The sequence below is a fragment of the Sciurus vulgaris genome (assembly GCF_902686455.1).
Source record: "Sciurus vulgaris genome assembly, chromosome: 7".
In the NCBI taxonomy this organism is placed as follows: domain Eukaryota; kingdom Metazoa; phylum Chordata; class Mammalia; order Rodentia; family Sciuridae; genus Sciurus; species Sciurus vulgaris.
The window spans coordinates 30306650-30328379 of record NC_136467.1 but is presented as its reverse complement, the minus strand read 5'-3'; the positions used below and the strand labels follow the sequence as shown (position 1 = coordinate 30328379).

At 32.3% G+C, this 21730-nt stretch overlaps 1 protein-coding gene and 1 long non-coding RNA gene across 2 annotated transcripts in view; one reads left to right on the top strand and one right to left on the bottom strand.

The window, feature by feature from the left end:
* AHI1 (Abelson helper integration site 1) overlaps window positions 1-21730 on the bottom strand; it is a 208733-nt gene that overhangs the window by 140268 nt on the left and 46735 nt on the right. Inside the window, 7 exon segments of the mRNA XM_079146243.1 lie at window positions 8868-8921; window positions 8924-9007; window positions 10557-10628; window positions 10631-10686; window positions 14705-14823; window positions 18709-18815; window positions 20827-21056. Of these exon segments, the coding sequence (XP_079002369.1) occupies window positions 8868-8921; window positions 8924-9007; window positions 10557-10628; window positions 10631-10686; window positions 14705-14823; window positions 18709-18815; window positions 20827-21056 (722 nt within the window).
* On the top strand, window positions 14832-17910 carry LOC306665029. Its single transcript, XR_013764899.1, has 2 exons — window positions 14832-15553; window positions 16209-17910. It is a non-coding gene; the product is annotated as an uncharacterized lncRNA (long non-coding RNA).

Below are 21730 nucleotides of genomic sequence, written 5' to 3'. Positions count from 1 at the left end.
CTTTTTCCCTACAAATGGCAATGGTGAGTACCACAGGACAATACTGAAGACGACCCAGTGACTTACCAGACTTTCAGTGATGCATGTTCCTCAATATGAATTACTGTTCTTTATAAATGAAGGGTAGTTATTTCTTCACAGATTTTTGTGAGATTGACAACTATTTTTTAGCATATATTTTGAACTTTTTTTTTTTACAGAGCAGTAATAACTTTTATTTTACCCTCAATGATTCAAAGATGGCTTAAAGAATAAGAGAAACTTTAAAGCTATAAAAAACAAATGAATCAATGAAAGTGCTGTTTGGATTGGGATTTGGAACTTGGAAATGGATGAGCTTTAGAGATGAGTAAGTCAACAAAACACACTGTTTCATGTCTTTGTCGCCTTTGCTTTTTAAAATCGCCTGTTAAATTTTTTTTCTACAATGAAGGGAAAGTAAAGCAGGGTATATAACTATTTAATGGTATTTTCTAACTCCCTATTTTGTCTGAATTTTGTTCTTGTCGATCACAACTGTACTTTAACTAACCCCCAAGTGACTGAACACACATGGAAGTGGTCTGGGAGCACACATACTAGTTAATATATGTTATACATTAGTAGGATTTGGGTATTTTCATCTTATTCTTTTTGTCTAATCACATTTTCTTTCATGCATTCTTTCTTTTGGTACTAGGAACTGGGGGTTGAACCCAGGGGACCTTTACCACTGAGCTACATTCCCATCCCTTTTATTATTTATTTTGAGACAGGGTCTCACTAAGTTACTTAGGGCCTCACCAAATTGTTAAGGATGGCTGTGAACTTGCCATCCTCCTCCCTCAGCCCACCAAGTTGCTGGGATTACAGGTGTGTACCACTGCATCCATTCTTACCTAATCACTTTTTCTAAGTATTATGATATGCTGAATGTATTATCTTTCACTCTTAAAAAATGAATTTTTTTAACCAGTAAAAGATAAAGAAGGCACCACCTATGTATTTATCTGTTTTAAAAAGTCCCCTTTGGGGCTGGGGATATAGCTCAGTTGGTAAAATGCTTGCCTTACAAGCACAGGGCCCTGGGTTCGATCCCCAGCACCAAAAAAAAAAAAAAAAAAATTTCCCCAGGCATTAATATGCCTTTCAGAAAGAATTAAAATTACCTAAATGGATGCAGATAACAAAAATAAACCCAGCAATTATGAATACTTATTTCTGTTTTCTAAAGGGAATTTTTGATACAAAGGTCATCTGACTAGATTTCATGGAGTGAAATTAATACCATACTTGCTTTGGCACCTCTAGTTCTGTGCAAAAAAATGTGCAAAAGATTCGCAAAGACTAATTTTCTTAGACACTAGAAAGGAAGCTGCTTAGAAGTTCTTGGGCTTTTCCCTCCCTTGCCCACCATAAATACATACTCAATCCATTTGTATGCTTTTTATTGTAAAACAAATTATAATAGGTGGTCTCTGGTATTCCTTTGAAGATCTATGCTTTTAACATTTCAGTAGTTTCCAAAATACTTTTACATCATAACTGGAACGTGATGTTGCAATGAAATAACTACATTTTTTTTCTTTGTTTTCTTCTTCTTTGTGCTAATTTAACTTTGTATGTTTAAAATTTAGCTTTGAATGAATCTTGTAGGTTTAAAATTCATGATTTTAACAATCTCATCCTTTCTCGTTCATCATTTTTTGAAAGTCATCATGTACAAGCACTGAAGCAGGCCCTGAGAATACAAAGACACTGGTCCTTCTTGGAAATTCAGCCTTCTGCAAGTGAACAAATTAGTTGAAGGTGCTAAGTGGGACAGCAGAGGAAGAGAAAGGTGCTGAGAGTACATGGGTGGTAATTCTTTGCTGAAAGAATGTTATATACATCAAAATGCTTCTAAGTTCATCTCCAAAAAAAATTCTTAAAATAACTAACGATTCTTTGACTTTATAAGCTCAGAGCTTTTGTGTATTTTCTGGTCTTAAATAATTATGAAAAAAACACATGGTTTTCTCAGGAGAATTTTGTCTCTAAATAGAAAGAATGGGGAAATAAAATATTTTACCTACTACCCTTCTCATTAAAAGCAAATACAAGGTTTGCTATTATTAAAATCTATGTGTACTTATGTTATTGACTTTATAGGAAAGTACAAATAAAAATCATCATATGTTATTTCTAGTACACTATGTTAACAGTAAGATCTACTTTGGGTCAATGTTTAATTCCTTGCTCAAGATTTGTTATTAATATATTGCCTTGTTATTATACAAAGTCAACTTACAGGATACCTAAATGTTTTATAAATTTCATTTTGAAGTATAGTATGATTACTATAAACTGGTAGTCCTGTGGTTTCCCAGCCTTTACCAGTAAGAAAGAATTCTACTTCTCTTTCTTTAACATTTGCTCTGTGCAGAGAATATTCAACAGTCTATGTTTTTTATGTGTTTTAGCTGGTCTGACTTTTCCTGATTCAGATAATCTTATGACACTGTGTGGATAGATCCAAGTTCAACTGCGTTAACACTTCAATTCTAGGAGCCTGCAAATGTGGAGATCCTCTCTGCCATGTCCTGTGTCGAAGAGGAAAGGGTTAACTGGTGGTTTTTCTATCTATTACCCCAAAAACTTATCTACTCAATAAACACAAGAGCCAATACTCTTTTTATATGAGAGGCAGCGTGATGGATCTGGCCATACCAGCTCTGGCCTCTTACAACAACAACTTGCCCAACTCTCCTTTATTCATAACATACAATTAAAGAGAACAAGGGCCAGGAGGCTTCTTCTGTGATTGACAGGATAGGTGGAGTTAGGGGAGCATTCTCTTAGGGGAAAATTCCAGAAGGAGACAGGGAATCACTCCCACACAGCACCACATGCTTCTCAGCCATTCCTAGAAGCCAGGCCTCTGCGTCCCATGGCTCAACCTAGTCTAATTCTGCTAAATAAGGACATCTTCCCATATGCATATATTTAATGGCCTGTTAGTAAATTCGATATTTCCCTGATGCAATTAATTTAATGTTTTTATTTATGTTTTGTGTTAAAGGGGATTGAATTAAGAGCCTTGCATATACTAGGCAAGTACTCTTCCACTGAACTATCCCCCCAGCCCCTCCGTGACATGTCTGAAATATCACGTAAAATGTATGTGTTACTAATATAACTGTTCAAAAAGCTATACAAGAACATGTAGCAGATTTAAGTCTCATATTCAACCAAATGGGAGAGCATCAACCATCATTTGGTAGATCCTTTAGTAGCACATTAAAATATAATAACTATCTAAATTTCCTGCAGCAATGCTATTCTCTTGTTGGTTTCCTATTCCATTATCAATAATCACACATTAAGCTATTAAATTCAAAGTGTGTGGCATGTATATTGCTATGAAAAATAGCTAAGATTTCCCTACTGCAGTCTGGTCCATGAACTCTAGTAATACCAAGGCTTCATGCCTTGCCTGATAATTTCCCTTTGATAAAATATTGAGATAAAATATAATAGGTGTTATTCTTATTTTTCAGGTGAAAAACCAATGCATAAGTGCTAAATTACTTTCCAGGGTCAAAGAGAAAGTGACAGAATTTTGTCTAGACCCCCCAGTGCTCTCTAACTTCTATTCCAGTCTTTCCTACCATGCGGTTTTTTACTTTGTATCGCACAATTCTTCCTTTTTGGTGCACTTTAAAAAGCATCAACGTAAGCATAAAAAGAGACGTGACTGAGGAATTTGGTGCTCTGGTGCATGCTCAAATCATCAAGTAGTTTTTCACATATCCTGACTCCCTGAATGGCCTGAACTTTCAAAGCAAAGTATTCCAAGATGTGAAAAATATTAAAATACATTCTTTAGGATATAACTAAGAAGTAATTTCAGCATATCTTAAAATGTGGCATCTCTATCTCTTATTTTTCTTACTAGGCTTAAGATCAATATTTAAAACTCTGTACTATGATATGTTATATTTGCTGTGGTATAATTTCATCTAAGTATGAAAATTAAAATATCTGAGTTTGCTTTTGAATCACTCATTATCACTATTACAAGAAAACCATATATTAAATTTATTTCAACTAGATATTATTTTATTGAAAACATATTGTGAAAGCATTAAAACGCCACATTAAAGAAAATTCATATTATGCACTTTGTTGAGAATGTGATGATTTATTGTATCCTAATTGTTACACCCCAAATTTTTAAAGAGGTGAACTATTAATAAAAATACTAGATAAGCAAACTTCTGCTTGCTAAACAAGCACTCTATCACTAAGTTACACCCCAGTCCTTTAGCTATCTTCTTAATTTAAGTTACTTCATGATGAAGGAAGGCAAACTAAGTAGATTTGACAGCTTAATGCATTAAGAGCATGAACTATGGAATCTGACAGCTTAGAATCAAACAGTAGCTTCACTATCAACTGTGTGACCCTAGGCAAATTACATAATTTCCCCATGTTTCAGTTTCATTATGTGCAAAATGAAGACAATAATGATACCTACCTCGAAGCATTTTAGAAGGATATATGAGAAAATGCTCATGAGAGTGGTGGACCCATAGTAAACACTTGATAAATGTTAGCTACTACTACCACTATTATTATAAAGCCTCGAACTTACTGATGATACCTTCATTCTATATTTTTATAAAATTTAATGGGAAATGTCATTCTACAAGAAAATTTGCAGTTCTTAATGCAAAATTTACTGCGCATTACTAATATTTCAGGTACTATGTTGAATACAGGGTGTTATAAACACCATAGGCAATGAGCAAGTATTTGAAAAATTTTATAGGAATGTAACGTTACTTGACCTCTGGTAAAGAATGCCACACAAGCTACAACAATAGGCATGATAACAAATCATTTTATCTTCTATTTGTTTTAACATAGTGCTTATCTGTTTATAAAACACTTTTATAGGTGACCACTGAAGAACATGATTCTATTAATAAAGTCAAGTCAGTGGCATAAAGAATTGCCTTTCAGTTTGACTAAAGTTCTTTCAGAGGTTTAATCAACTACTTAAAAAGTATAAAGGATTAGAAAAAACATGGTCATCTGAGCACACAATAGGTGGTCAATAAAGATTTATCTTGCGTAAGACACTGACTAAAAAGCATTCGAGTTAATACTGGTTCAGAGGAGACACTGCCACCTAGTGAAAAAGTAGGCTCATTACCTGGGATTTTCAAAAAATGCTAAGAAACTTCTCAAATTTAAGATTTGACCCTACTTAAAACAGTACATGCACATTCGTTATATGCTAGTATTCAGGCATAGTACAGGTAATTTAAAAATGAACAAACCTCCATCTTTCCTCCTACAAAGGATAAAAAGTACCAAGGAAAAATACAGTCCATAGAGAAGCATAAGGAAAATGGTATTGCATAAAGTTTGTTTACTGGATACTCAGGGAATGTGCCAATAAGGCAGTTTAGTGTATCAAACAAGAATATGGATCTCAAGACCAGACTGTGTTGATTTAGGCCCTAGATCCTGTACAATGGGGCTAATAATGGGATCTAGATGCTAAAATTTGCTGCAAAAACTTAATAGATGTAAGTGCTTAAATAGTATCTAGAACATATAAAGTGCTATGGAGGTACAATAAATATTCTTAATTGTAGAACAGCATCCTAGAGACTCAAGCAGACAAATATTGATAATAAAAAATCATTAACTGCTAAAGTTTAGCTTCATAAATTAATTCAATAGAAGCAGTTTCTCTAAATTGTACTTTTTTTTATTATTATGGGAATCCTAAAAGTACATTATTTGTGGTACTCTGTGACTAAATTTTGTATTACTAGATGATTAACTCTTTCAACATCAGGCAAATAAACTGCCTTCTGAAAGTAAAAATCATATTTCTTACCAAAAAAGCAAAAAGTCAGTAGAATGAAAGACTCAAAAGACCACAGCCTGAACATATGCTTAACAGGGAAAGATGCTTGCTGACTCTTCACAGATTTTGCTAGAACTGAAAGATGGATGATACATTTAGATACTACTGTGGTCTCATTTGTAGCTTATTTAACTTACAAAAAGATCAGCTTGTTCTTTTTTATTTGACGATTATCAGAAGCTCTCATAAATAATATTTAAAAGTCACTTAACTGTTCTGTATCTATGATATCATTAAAATTTCATGTAAACTTTTCAGGCAAGATATTTTGGGTAAAATAAGAAATAAAAGATAAAACTATGATAGGCTAATTAAACATTATAATTTTCAATACAAAATTTAAAGACAATTTGAATTGATGATTATGGTCTATTTAATGAGTAAAACATTTCAGAGTCTGAAACAATGTTTCATTCTTATAGAGCTATACCATTCAGAAGAACTGTGCTAAATCTTGGATGGTTTGAGGTTACTTAACTTCTTCCCAAGCTTCCTCTTTTTAAAAATAGGCAGTGAAGAGTTGGGAAAATGTGTTAAAACTTTGTGAGTTTTAATTTGTAAAGGTGTGTTAATGGGTCAAAAACTATGTTCTAAATATACTGTACAAAATAATTGTAATTTCAGGTGTTATTATTTGAATGTCTTAATTTCTAAAAGGCCTAGGGAAATTCTTTCTCTTCCATAGTGAGACAATGTGGATATAAAGTGTCTTTAACTTTATGTGCTTATTTTGTAATACAATTGACCAGGAATGCCATGTACTTTAATAAATAAAAAGAAAAGGCTGACCAACAGAGTAAAAGAGAGGCGGAAAAAAGCTTTTTAAATTCCATTTCATATGGAGATGCTTATCAACATAGTAAAGCATAAGTTCCCTTAATATCAAGTGAATAGGCATGATAACAACTCATTTTATCTTCTATTTGTCTTAACATAGTGCTTATCAGTTTATAAAACACTTTTACAGTCACCGTCTCACAGTATTCTCGTAAATAAGTAATAACTCTCTTAGGTAGGGCAGTTATTAGTACTGGCAGTACCTTTTAATAGATAAGGGAATTGAGGTCCAGAAAGGCAAGAAGTTTATGTAACATCACTGAAGAACAGAAGAGGAGCCCAAGCTTCATGTTACTGTATTGCTACAAAACTTTGCTCTTTTCACTGTGCTTCTAGAATGGACTTCTTAAGCAAAATATCTATTGTCTGAAAAACAAACTGGCAAACCTAACTATCCTGGGCTAATCCTTCTGTCAATAAGCAAAATAAACTGCCTGAAAAAAAAAAAGAGCATAAATTTAACTTGAATTTGTAGTTAAAATCTCAAAAACCTATAAAGCAAATTAGAAATTGAATGAAGACTGTTGTGAAATCTCTTAAAGAGTCTGAGGAAATAACTGTGCTGCCTATTTCCTGTATAACAGTTCCAATTATAAAGTACTACGTATAACTCTCTGTAACTGTGAAGATTTAGAATGGATAAAAGAAAAAAAAACCTAGACATCAGATTTGGACATGGGATAATTTTGAGAAATCCATTGTTTATTCCTATAATCAGACAGTGTTTATTTTTTGCTAACATGCTAGTGAATGTAAATGGTACTGTGTTGCTTGACAATTCTGTCATTAGTAATAGTATTTTATAATTTGCATATGAGTTGGCAGAATTTATTTCTTTTCTGCCAGGTTTTCAAAAATAAGGTTTTAAAAATAAGAATCTTGATTTTACATATTATTTTCAAAGATAATTCAAAGGGAAAGGAATTGTATTATCTATACTATGATCAAAAACTTCAGGAGAAGGGCTAGGGTTGTGGCTTAGTGGTAGAGTGCTTGCCTAGCATGTGTGAGGCACTGGTTCGATTCTTGTACCACATATAAATAAATGAATAAAATTAAGGTCTAAAAAAGGTAAAAGGTAAAAAAAAAAAAAAAAAGTGAAAAAAAAGGTAAAAAAGGTAAAAAAAAAACTTCAGGTGAATAATTTAATCGTCTAATAACTTATACTTATCACAGAGTTTATCAATTCAATATGTATTAACATAATAAACTTAATTTCTCATTTAATTACTCTGTCCAAATAGTTTTAGATTAATGTTAATGTTACCTATATACATATTTGTATATTTATGGTGTTTATGTAATTATACATGTATATAAGCCATATTAGCTTATCAAAAATAAATGATACATAACATTCTAAAAAATCCAAGACTATTAAAGACCTTTTATTTTTTTTTACAATAATATATGAGGAAAATAGAATTGGTAATTTTGAGAAAGACAGTTTAATATAACAGTGAAATCCTAATTTCAGAATAGAAATTATAGAAATATATGAAAAATAACAAACATAAACCAATTTCAAGAATGCCATCTATTCTTGAAAAATGTACTCAAACTTTTAATTTCTTTATTATCTCAAAATGATAGGATAGGTAATTTTAGAGGTAAAACAGACATTAGAATTTATTCCAGATTTTATTTCATTGACATTTAATTTTCCCCCCCACTTTTATGTTAAGAAACTCTCAACCACCACTTACTATGTGATTTAATAAAAATAATAACAGAGTAGAAATTCAACTTCCTACATGTTATTTGTCTCTTAAATTTAGTTAACATATTCCCCAATAATTTTTAGGTAAATTTGCTTATTTATACTGACTTACAAAGAAAGTAACAGCTACCTTTCTGTGATTCCAACATAGAGCACAACCATTATGAATACTTTCGCCAACATTTAACTTTATATTAATCACGTTCACAGAAAACAAAATAAATGTAACATCATAATAATACAATCTATTTACTCTTTTTGACTTTTACAGTATATTCATGAGGGTTTGTTTAATTCAATGGATAAACAGATTTCACACAGCTCATGATTCCTGGTCCAGTCTAAATGTAAGGATAACATATATTTTTAACTTAGCAAGCACTGAGTGATGTGGACTGGACTTACCATGGAAATCATAAATGTAAAGAAGAATGGGTTCATTCTGTCCAAATGCACAAATGCAACCATATTTTCAAATGGATGGTAAGAAATGTCTCGAATGGGTGACTTGAATGGCAGGTCAGAATACATTGCTACTTGTTCTCCTAAATAAAATAAAAATTAAAATTAAAATTAAAAACAGGAGAAATCTGTACTGTATAAGGTATTTCTTATAGGCAAGACTATTCTGCAACTTATTAAAAATACTTATAGTAACAATGAAGCTCACATATTTCAGTGTATTTTAAATAATTATCTTTATTTTACATTCTGTTGGTCCTCCTCTTTCTGCTTCTCAATCCAACCTCTTCAATGAGCTTTCAAGACACAAAATAAACATAAAGTGATCAGAAGGAAGAATAGAGGTACATGATCTGAGGTCTGACAGGGCTGAGCAAATTACAACTAGGAAAACTAGGGGAGGAATTACAAAACTCTAAACTGAAGAAATTCTCTATTTGGTGGAGGATTGCTGAGGTATTAATTTTTTCTATTTTGTTTTTTTCCCATAGGCTGTTTAGGTTATCATGATATGGCTAAAAAATGCTTACAGCACAAGTGAAGAGAACCCAGGAAAATCAGCCAGAAGTAAAAAAACAAACAAACAAAAAAAAAAAAAAAACAAAGGATTTAGATTTTAGATCCACTTAGTAAAAGGGAAGAGCGACTTGATGCTTCTGAATTGATGCTAAAATATGGTATAGGAAAAAAACAAAATTCACTAGTGTGCTGCCTCGTCAAAATGCCTAAAGGAAAGAACAAAACGATAAATGAGATGAAATCAAAGAAATTTAAAAAATTCTTTCAATTTCTAGTTAAATAATTGCTCAAGTAGTTTTAGCTTTTCTTTTAGAAAGCAAAGGTAAGGGCCAGGTATGGTGGCACACACCTGTAGTCCCAGTGGCTTGGAAGGTTGAGGCAGGAGAATAGGGAGTTCAAAGGCAGCCTCAGAAAAAGTGAGCCACTAAGCAACTTAGTGAAAATCTGTCTTCAAAAAAATACAAAACAGGGCTGGGGATGTGGCTCAGTGGTTGAGTACCCCTGAGTTCAATTCCCGGTATACCCTACCCCCACCAAAAAAATAAATAAATAAAAATAAATAAATAAATAAATAAATAAATAAATAAATAAAAGCAAAGGTAAGGTAAGGCTAAATAAACTTTTTAATGTAATAGTTTAGTTTACTGAAAAAATATTTAATTGTAATTTAGGTAAACTGTTAATTTAGTTTCAAACATTAAAAATTTTCACAGGAGTGTTTTTGTTACTCTAAAGAAAATAGAGGTGTTTAACCATCTATTTAGTTACAATTCAGCTTACATAACTTTGTATTTTGCATTACAGTCATTAAGTGTCTAAGAGCAGTATTATATCATAGACAAAAAAAGAATAAACCTTGAATTGTAAAGTGCAATTCTAAATGCAATGAAGATAGTAAAGCAATAAAGAACAGAATTTGATACAAGTTTAGATTGTTGCTGAGCTCCATTAAAGACTATTCAACCTAAAAAACACAATTAAAAACCTGAAATCAGAATTTCTCAAAAATTATTCCATAAAATGGCAGTATTTTCATACTTCTTCAAGCCCCCACCCATTCCTTCCACCTTAAAAAAAATAAAAATAAAAAGATCTCTGAAGATCCATAAATACCTGTTTCAGGGTTCCAAACATATACTACACCATCTTCACTTCCAGCAAAGAGAAAAGTCCCACATGGTGTTAAGTACTGTGAAGCTTCTCCCGGTAATTTGCTGCACCTACAAATTTCCTTGCTGCTAATCTGTAGACAAAAAAAAAAAAAAAAAAAAAAAATAGCAATCATTTAGAAGATTACTGGTAGAAAAAACTTTTAATTATTTAATTTGCACTCATCAAACTACTTTTGAGATCCTATCATATGACAAACATTAAAGAAGAGCTGGTCCCAGTGCCAAGGAAGGTTAGAATTCAGCAGGAGAAAGAAGAAATGTATCAATGTAAATCAGAAGGTGAACACAGAATGTACCCACAAAAGAAGAGGAGAAAGAGTGCTCTGCAGATCTAGATAAAAGAAATTAAGACTAGGTATTAAGAGAAAGATCACTTTATGGAAGCAGCATCTGAGTTGGTTACTAAAAAACATGGATAGAATTTTTATATTCTTATGTTATCTTTCTTCTAATGGATTTTTAAATTGTACAAGGACTACTTGGTCCCTAAAAAATAGTAGATAAAATACATCATCCAATCATCTATTGAATATGGTGTACAAACTTTCAGGCTTTTTCACTCATAAATAACAGTTACATTGTTTCAGCATTTATATGTGTCTGGTAGGAGGTTAGAAACACCAGTCTGTTTTTACTCAACAATAAATAATGAATAGTTGAGCACCATGTCAGAAAAAACAGACTATGCATTATCATTTTTTTAAAAATTTGTAAATTGTTCTAGTTAGTGATACATGACAGTGGAATGCATTGATGCATTTTGATAAATCATATTAATGGAGTATAATTTCTCATTTTTCTGACTGTACATACTGTAGGATCACATCAGTCATGCAGTCATATATGTACATGAGGTAATAATGTGTTTCACTGTACTATCATTTTAATGGGTATTTATCACTGCCTAAATTTATCTTAAAAAAAGAAATTTTCTATTGTTATACAACATTTATGATGTTTCCCACTTTATTCTACCATGAAAATGATGCCAATGAGCAATCTTGTATGCATATTTATATTTGTACTATTTTACAATTATTTTCTTAACATGAATTTCCAGACCTATAGTCACGGGGTCAAACTTTTCTGGAGGCCTTTCTATGTGCTTTACTGTTGTATGTACATGTTCTAACTACTTTATTCCTCCACAAAACCCTTACGAGTATGATAAATTATTTCTCCCATTTGAGAAATGAGAAAGGACAAGCACAGAAAGGTTAATTGGCTAGAAAGGGCAGAGAAGAAGCATTTGACTAAGCAGTATACCTCTAGAGCCCAGGCACGATCTTACATGTTTCAAAAGGACTATCAAACTCTTTAGCCTGGATTTCCAATCTAGTTCTAATTACTATTTCTTAAAAATTTCCTGCCAGTATTCCTCATCAAGAAACCTCTACTCATATGTACTACCCTCCTCTTCCTTGAATGCACAGGACCCCACTTCTGATCTTGATTTCATGTTTTCATCCTACTGAAAAACTTCCATCGTATCTGAATTCTGTCCATTCTTCAAGATTCAGCTCACATCTCCTCTCAGTGGAGAATTTAACAGAAGACTAAATCACAGTTATCAACTTTATTGTTGCCATGAAAAAATAATCCTTTTATTATATATTTACATTCATTAAATATACATGTGAATATACATTTACACATGTGTATAGTGTATATATGTATTGTGTGTGTATATATATATACGCATATATAAAATGTATGTATAAAATATGTATCCTTACTATCTTCCAGGCATGACATGAAAAAATAAGCAAATTCCAATCTGTGAAAGTCTCATATTTTAGTTTGACTAAATATTTTTATTTTGAAGACACGTAAGTAAATTATTCATTCTTCATGGACTAATCCTATTATCAATGTCCCAAATTCATGCCAAGATCTTGAACTAGTCTGTAAATAGTGAAGGTTAATGGTCAGCACTAAAAAGATAATTGCAGAATCAAACTAATATATTAATCTTATCAATTAATATCAAATTAATATCACGTTTTTCTCAATACAATAAGGAAATCTAATAAAGTAGCTTTGTCTCATTTGTTTTACAGAAACAAAAGCATACTAAACATACTAAAAAGACAAAAAGACAAAAGCATACTAAAAGTCCAGGCATTTTCATAGAACTCTGCTCTGCCTTTTCTATTTCAAAAGAATTTCCCTTCATTTGTCTTCATTTAAAAAAAACAAAGAAGCCTGGAGTGGTGGTGCACACCTATAATCCCAGAGACTTGGGAGGCCAAAGCGGGAAGATGGCAAGTTTAAGGCTAGCCTCAGCAACTAAGTGAAACCCTGTCTCAAAACTTAAAAGGCTAGTCTATCGCTCAGTGGTAAAGTGCCCCTGGGCTCAATCCCATTACCCTCCACTTCCTGCCACATATACAAGAAATGAATAAACCACCAACAAAAAAATATGTATTAACCAAAAGTCATCTCCTTCAGTTATATACTATTATTATGCTTTAGTGGTATAGAGATAAAAGATACTCTCCCATTGTTGAAGGTAGAAGTTTGTTTTTGTGAAAATAAAAAGCAAGGGACTAGATTTAGCCTCAGAGCTATTCACATTTGTGTTATGGGTGGGGGGGTAGTTTCTTATGAGCCATAGATGCTTAGTAGCATCTATGATCTTTATCTATTAGATACTATAAGTAACTTCAAAAATATCTCAAATGAAAAGATAGTCTCTTTCAACAAATGGTGCTGGGAAAACTGGAAATCCATAAGTAATAAAATGAAATTAGATCCCTATCTTTCACCCTGCATAAAATTCACTTCAAAGTAGATCATGGAGCGAAGCATTAGATCAGACCCTTGTGCCTACTAGAGAAAAAGTAGGCCCAAATCTTCACCATGTTGGCTTAGGAACTAAATTCTTCAACAAGACTCCTAAAGCTCAAGAAGTTAATCAATACATGGGATTGTATCAAACTAAAAAGCTTCTTCACAGCAAAGAAAACAATCAAGAACATGAACAGAGAGCCTAGAGAATGGGAGAAAATACGTGCCACCTGCACCTCAGACAGAGCTTTAATCTCCAGGATATATAAAGAATTCAAAAAACTTAACATCAAAAAGAAAAATATTTCAATCAGTAAATGGGCAAGGGAACTGAACAGACACTTCAAGAAGAAGAAAAACAAATGGTCAACAAATATATGAGAAAATGTTCAACATCACTAGCAATTAGACAAATGCAAAATAAAACTACACTGAGATTCCATTTCACTGCAGTCAGATGGCAATTATAAAGAATGCAAGTAACAATGTTGGTGAGGATGTGGGGAAAAAGCTACACTCACATTGCTGGTAGGATTGTAAACTGGTACAACCAATATGGAGAGCAGTATGGAGATTTCTCAGAAAAGTTGGAATGGAATCGCCATTTGACCCAGTTATCCTACTCCTCAGCATATACCCAAAGGACTTAAAATCAGATACTATAGTGAGGAGGCCACTAGCAGCTCAATTCACAATTGCTAAGCTATGGAACGAACCTTTAACAGATGAATGTTGTGTCCTTCAACAGATGAATGGATAAAGAAAATGTGGTACATATACAAATGGAATGTTACTCAGTCATAAATAAGAATGAAATTATTGCATTTGCCAGTAAGTGGATAGAAATGGAGGCTATCATGCTAAGTGAAATAAACCAATCCCCAAAACCAAAGGCTGAATGTTCTCTTTGACATGGAGATGCTGACTTGAAATAGGCAGTAGGGGAAGGAGGAGTGGAAGTTCACCAGATTGGATAGAGGAGAATGGGGGGGAAGGGAGGAGAATGGGAATGGGAAAGACAGTAGAATGAATAAGATAACTTTCTAATGTTCATAAATGAATATAGGGCCAGCGGTAACTCCACACAACAACCAAAATGGGAAGTTATACTCCATGTATAAGTCAAAATACATTCTACTGTCATTTATAACTGAAAAGAACAAATTAAAAAAAATGTCTCCAGATACCCAAAGGGGGTAAAACTGACTAGTTAAGAATCACTTTTACACTTTATAAATATAAATTAACTCATTACTTATCCTATGAGTAGTTATCTTGTCGATACTAAAATATACTTACATTCGGAGATCCATAATTCTCAAAGTACTGTCTTTGGTATGGATTAATAAACGTTTTCCATTGGGATGAACCTCCAAATAACTTATTGGAATGCCCTTAAATTCAGTTTCCTTAATTTCCTAAAATGAATTTAAAAAATCATAAAATATGGATACTGAAAAGTACAAAATTAATTTAAAAATCTCATTCGCAGTTCCACTATATAGAATATTGTAAAACTGTTAACAAAAAGATTCCTAGCAACTGCAGTTTAGGATTGAAAATTAAGCTGACAAAACCTACTTTCGTAATATGCAACGTTGCATTTGATTAGTATGTGTTTTGTATATTATTCACTTTGAGTTCAAAACAAAAGGCATATCATACACATTTTCTAACACTGCATTTTTGGTTTAACATCATATAACATCATATTAAAATTTTTATAAATTCAAACCTAAGTGCAGATTTAACTTTTCAGTTACCAGTCCAGTCTCATACTTTTCTTATACTTCTACTTGTCTTGAAAAACATATGTTACAGACTTCTTATTTTGAAATAAACATTTAATTTAGATTATAACTTTACATAGGGTTTTGGGGGCTTGGGAATAGTTATTTGATGCAGCTAAAGAAGATATCCAACTAACGATATCAGGAAAGACAAATAGTGAAGGAGAACCCGCCTGCACCAGCCTTGCCCAAAGAGAATTATCATTATCTTACACTGTATGTTAAAATCAACTCATAAGGGATAGAAGATCTAAATGTAACACCAGAAACTATAAAATTCATAGAAGAGAACATAAGGGAAAAGCTTCTGAATACTGGTCTTGGTAATGAGTTTTTGGGTATCACAGCCAAAGCTCAGGTCACAAAAGCAAAAATAAATAAATGGGATAATATTAAACTAAACAGGCTTTGCATCTCAAAGTAAATAATCAACAAAATGAAATGGTGGCCTACAGATTGGGAAAAAATTATATCTAAACCATGTATCTGATAAGGGGCTAATACCACAAATTTATAAAGAACTCTTACAACTCAGTAATGGAAAAACAAATAACCTGAGTAAAAATTGGGCACAAGGTCTAAATAGACATTTATTTCCACAAAAAACATAAAAATGTCCAACAGGAATATAAAATGATGGTCAACATCATTAATCACCAGGGAAATGCAAATTAAAACCATTATGAGATAACACTTCTGCCAGAATGTTTATCAAAAAGTCAAAAGATAGTTAAGGAAGTGAAGAAAAGGAAACTCTTCTACACTGCTGGGGGAAAGTAGAAGCAATACAGAAAATGGTATGAAGGTTTCCAAAAAAATTAAAACGAGAACTACCATATGATCCAGCAGTCCCTCTTCTGGGAACATAAAGGAAATGAAATCATCACCTTGTAAAGATATCAGCACTCCCATGTTCACATCAGAAATTATAAAATTCATAGAAAAGAACATAGAGGAAAATTCTGAATATTAGTTTTGGTAATGAGGTTTTGGGTATCACATCCAAAGCTCAGGTCACAAAAGCAAAAATAAATAAATGAGTACTGTTCACAATAGCCAAGATATGGACACAGGCTGAATAAACTGTGATACACATCCACAAACACATACACAGGGGTGGGGGCTATTATTTATCCCTAAAAAAGTATAAAGTTCTTTGCCATTTCCCACAATGTGGAAGAGACTGGAGTTTACTATGCTAAGTAAAATAAGTCAGACACAGAAAGAAAAATATTGCAAATTTTATTGCATGATCTCACTTATGTGTGCAATGTTAAAAAATAAAAAATTCAAATAGGTTATTAGAGGCTGCAGGGGTAGAAGAAATAGGAAGATATAGGTCAGAGCATACATCATAGGATGAATATGTCTAGAGAGCTTATGTATATCATGAGAACAGGTAGTAAAATTGCACTGAATGTAAGATTCATGCTAATGTGTAGATTTTAGTTGGTTATCATAAATATAACAAAAAGAAATTATGTCACACAATGGATGTGTTAATTTATTTCACTATAGTAACCTTTTTACTAATACGTATATATTCTCCTAATATCATGTATACCTTAATAAATACACAATAAAATTTATTCTTTAAAAGCAAAAGAATATTACCAAAGGTCATTTTTACATTACTAGGTGAAAGAAAAAAATTGTGAATGGAAAGTTATTTAGGCTAAAGTCCAAGGAATCAAAGTCCCTTAACCTGCAGGCAGAACACTGAATTAGCCACCTTCTCCCTTTAGGGTCCCTTATTGTTTTTTGCTCCTTATAGGATCTTTGGACTTCTTCAGCAGTGGCTGGCACTGGTCATGGTGCGCTATAATGTGCTACAGTTCTAGTATTAGCTGCTGAGCCCCTGCTACCACTGTTTGTCAGTAAGATCTGCTGCCAGCTATTTTTTTGAGTCACAGACAACAGTGAACCAAAGTACAGATAGGGATTCCAGGGAGCTAAACTATATCAAATTTGAGATGAAGATGTACTGGTGGTGATATGAGCAATTGGAACACATGCAAAAGTGTCAAATAAAACTGCAGAACAAGGTTAGGTATAAATTTGAGAAAGATGCTACCAGATTTAATGCCTGTTGTGTCTGATGGTTTCCTCCATATTTTTTCTTTGATTACTCCATATTTTCTTTGATTACATTCATGTTCAAACTAAAATAACCCTTGCTTTGAAGATAGTGTTATGAGTGGCTAACAGCATGCAACAATACATAAGTGCTTCACCCCTAAGGGACAGATGATTATAACTCAGCATTCCCCACACTGCTGTTGAACTATGGCCAATGAGATAATCACTGTCTCTCCAGTATGTCATGTGGCATTTGCCACTAAAAAGACATTGTAGCTCATTTTCTCACTTTTTAAAGTTTTGAGTGCCTCAAGTAATGACCAAGCTATAGATTTAAGGCGAATTTACATTAAGGTAAATAAACACATGATTTTATAACAAATAATAAATCCTGCATTGTAGTCTCAAATAATTAAAAATGATGCCTTTTGAGCCTTGCCAATTTCTCTGGTATGTAATTAGAAAGTTCTTTTCAGAATGTGTGAAATTAGGCTACATGATGAATCTTAAGACATTATTCTAACAGATCAGATAAGAATGAGTGAAAATGGAATAAAGTTTTTATAAACAGATCTAATACTTGATAGATTTAACTAAAGTTCATGGGAAATTCTTTTTCTTTTAGGGTATTTTTTTTTTTCAAAAGAGGTCTGCTATTGTCATAACCTATTATAAAAAAGTAAAGAACAAAGGTGTAATATGTTGGGGAGGAACTATTGATTTACATAAAATAAACTCAAGTTTAATAATTAATTTATATTTTTAACTAAAAAATTAAAAATATACATCAACAAAATTGCTTTCAGGCCATCTTAAAAATACTCTTTCCCCCAAAAGAAAGAGCTTCTTCATTTGTTCCTACCAAGTTGGCATATTTCAAATGAAAGAATTATTGTGTTTAAATGACCCATCTCCATCATAATTATGACTCTATAGAAAGCACTGTTGACAAGGTACTGATCATACCGTTCTTAGAGAGATGCTACAAGACCAAGAAAAAAGGATATAAATTACAGAAAATATAAGTTATTACTTATACCTCATTTTAACATAAACTTCAGCTAATGCCATACTGCAAAACAGAACACAAAAGACTGAAAGTGGGCTAGGATGCAGTTCAGTAGTAGAGTGCTTGCCCAGCATGCAAGAGTTCCTGGGTTCAATCCCCAGCACCACACATGCACACACACACACACACACACACACACACACACACAAAGTCCTGGGCAAAATAAAAATATTCACTATGGTGTCATCGATTAATCATTAAGAAGATATAACAGTTAATGATAACTGAATTCTTAGGGACTGAGAAAAAGCTGTTAATATTTTGAAAAGATAGAATGTCTTTATGTTCTTTCTTAAGGTCATGTGATTGAATACTTTTCCCAATTTCTTTAATTAATTTCCAAATTACAAGATATGATTTTATACCTTATCTATAGTCCAGTGGCGCACTGAGTGCTGCAAATCATTAACTTTGACGTAAGTATTCCAAACAACAATCACCCCTGTGCAGTCTCCTGAATACATGTGATGACCTATTTAAAAAAACAAACAAACAAACAAACAAAATCCCAAAACTCAGCAATGAATATTGCAGGAGTTAAAAACAAATGATATGAAGTCTGGGGAGAGGAAATCCTAACTCAGTGAAACAGTCAAAGCACTAGAGTGCTAGTAAAAGGCATTTTAGTTTAAAAAAGGCAAAAAGCAAAATAACTCCCAATTTAATCCCAATTATCTTTAAGTGAACTTTCTTCTAAATTATTTGTGACACTTATTTCCCTTTCTCACCTGCTTTTTAATACAAGAAATGAGCATTTCAGAGTATGGTTCATATTCTATAGCCAAATTAACTGAATTATTCAACTTGCTCCTGTACTCCTGATCTTTGTTAACCTAAGAAAATTATCTATTATCTATTTTCTAATACATGTTAACATAATACCTGAAACCCACTGAAAACTCTATAAATGATCAGAGAATGAATAAAACAATAAATAATAAGTGTTAACAGTTTAACATCAATTCTTTAGAATTAAGCTATCTTAAAGTTGAATAGGACCTTAAGCATCAAGTTCAACTTCATAATCACTCAGGAATCTCTTATACACCATTACTAACAGATGGGTATTTGCTAACTGTAAAATTATTATTTTACAAAATAGCTTATTCAGCTAGTGAATTGCTCCATGTATTAGAATGCTCTTTTTAATTCTGAGCCAAGAAAAATCTGTCTTCTGCAGCTTTGGTCCCAACTCTACCTATTAGAGAGACATTTTTTCACATTTGCATACCTTATGGCTAAATATTATTTTAGAAATTATTTCTTTTATAATTGGAGCTATTTCTAACAGTTTTCAGACATCTTTCTACTCAGGGCCTTTCATGAATATGTTTCAAATTTACTAACATCCTTATAGATGAATATTGTCATTACTGATATATATTTTCATTTTGATCTGAATCCCATTTTAATTGATTATAGCAGAGCTTACATACCTAGTGTTTGAAATAAAAAGTGACTAATAGACATAATAAATTTCTTTTAGTTAATGAAAACATTAACTAAATTTTACATCTATTTAGTCTATATTTTACATCTTTAAAATATCATCTATATTATTCATACACTAGGAGACATCTTTAAATGATTGTAAATTTCTCTTTTATACATGTGTGTATTTGATATAATTTGGATCTGCCCCCAAAGCTCAAGTATCAAAGGCTTGGTCCCCAGTGCAGCCAGGTTCAGTAGGGCTTTTGGAAAATGACTGAAACATAAGAGGCTTTGACTTCATCAGTGGATTAATCCACTGATAGCTGAATGGACTATTGGGAGGTAGGGGAAACTGTAGGCAGTGGGACAATTAGAAGAAGAAGGTTACTGGGAGGTATGCCCTGGAATATGGTACTACTTGTCTTAATCCCTTCCTCTTTCTCTGTTTCCCTCTTCCCTACAGTGAACAGCTTTGCTCTACCACACTCTCCTACCATGATATTCTGCCTCACCTCATGCCAAAAGCAATGAAACCAGACAACCATGAACTAAAATCTCTTAAACTATGAGTCAAAATAAATCTTTGTTCTTCTAAATTCTTTTCCTTGGGTATTTGTCACAGTGACAAAAAACTGAGAAACACTGTACTATTTAAATAACCCTGTTGCTACATTTAATACATATATTTAAATTCTTTTGAGATTCCCCCACATCCCTTTAATTCTGGATCCTTTAACTTAAAAGGTCCTTAAAAATAACTTACTAAGAATAATAATCACCAATCCCAGTAAATAGTTAAGGAAATTTGATACACAACTGATTGTTAAGAGTAATATGAAATGAATATGTTGAGGAATTTAATTTTAAAGATATAAACAAAACTTCCTCAGTGTCAAACCTACATGTAACCTGGACCTAAATATGCACAAATAATTATCAATACATAAAATCCCTCTCATGCTTAAATAAGCTTATTAGTAAAATGAAAATTAATTAAAATCATTTCTTCATTCAACTAGCCCTCATTGTGAAAATATTCTCTGACATACCTTCAGCATCAAAACAAAGAGAGTTGATAAAACTTTTGTGAGCATCAAATTGTCGAACCAATATGGCAGAATCTTCTCTCATATCAACTTTCCATATCCGTATCATAGAATCATAGCATCCTGTCACCACTAGCTCTCTTACAGCTGGATGAAATTTAGCAGTGTAAACAAAAGAAGGATGAGGTAAAACCCTGAAAGTATTTGTATTGTTTACTTCATTTTTCCATATCCTGTAAAAGGAGAAAAAGTTACATATTATTTCTGAAAGGCAGAAATTTCTTTTATCTAAAAGCCAATAGACAATGGGCCTTAAATAAGTAACTAACAATCACCAATGTAAAGCAACATTTATAACAAAAAATATGACCATGTATTTTATGACTGAAAATTTTTATACTTTGCCATTTCTTATTCTCAAGCATATCTATTAATTATAACCTACAGAGTAAAATTTAAAACTATATTTGTATTTAGACATATCTATTTTTAAAAACTACCTATTTTTAATATTATTTAAACATTCATTGAATAGCTGGTAAAGTATTGCTTTTAGTACAATGTATTTTTTAAAATATGGGGAGAAACTTCAATGATTTTCCATTTATGTTGCATATTTTGCTTCTGGAAAATGCTTACTAGTGCTGGTTTAGAGAATAGGATTGACTATTGATTTTTTAATTTGTAATTTCAAGAAAACTGACTATGTAGATAATAAACATGAAGATCCCAAAGACTTAAAAGGCTGTGTTGAAATTACTCTGAATTCTTGAGCAACTAAGATTAAAATAATACCAAATATTCTGATAGGCTATTATACATTGGACACTCTGTGTTCAACACTCTCAGTATTTCTTCTTCTAAATAATGGCTGATTTTATTACAAAATTTAAGATTATTACTGTTA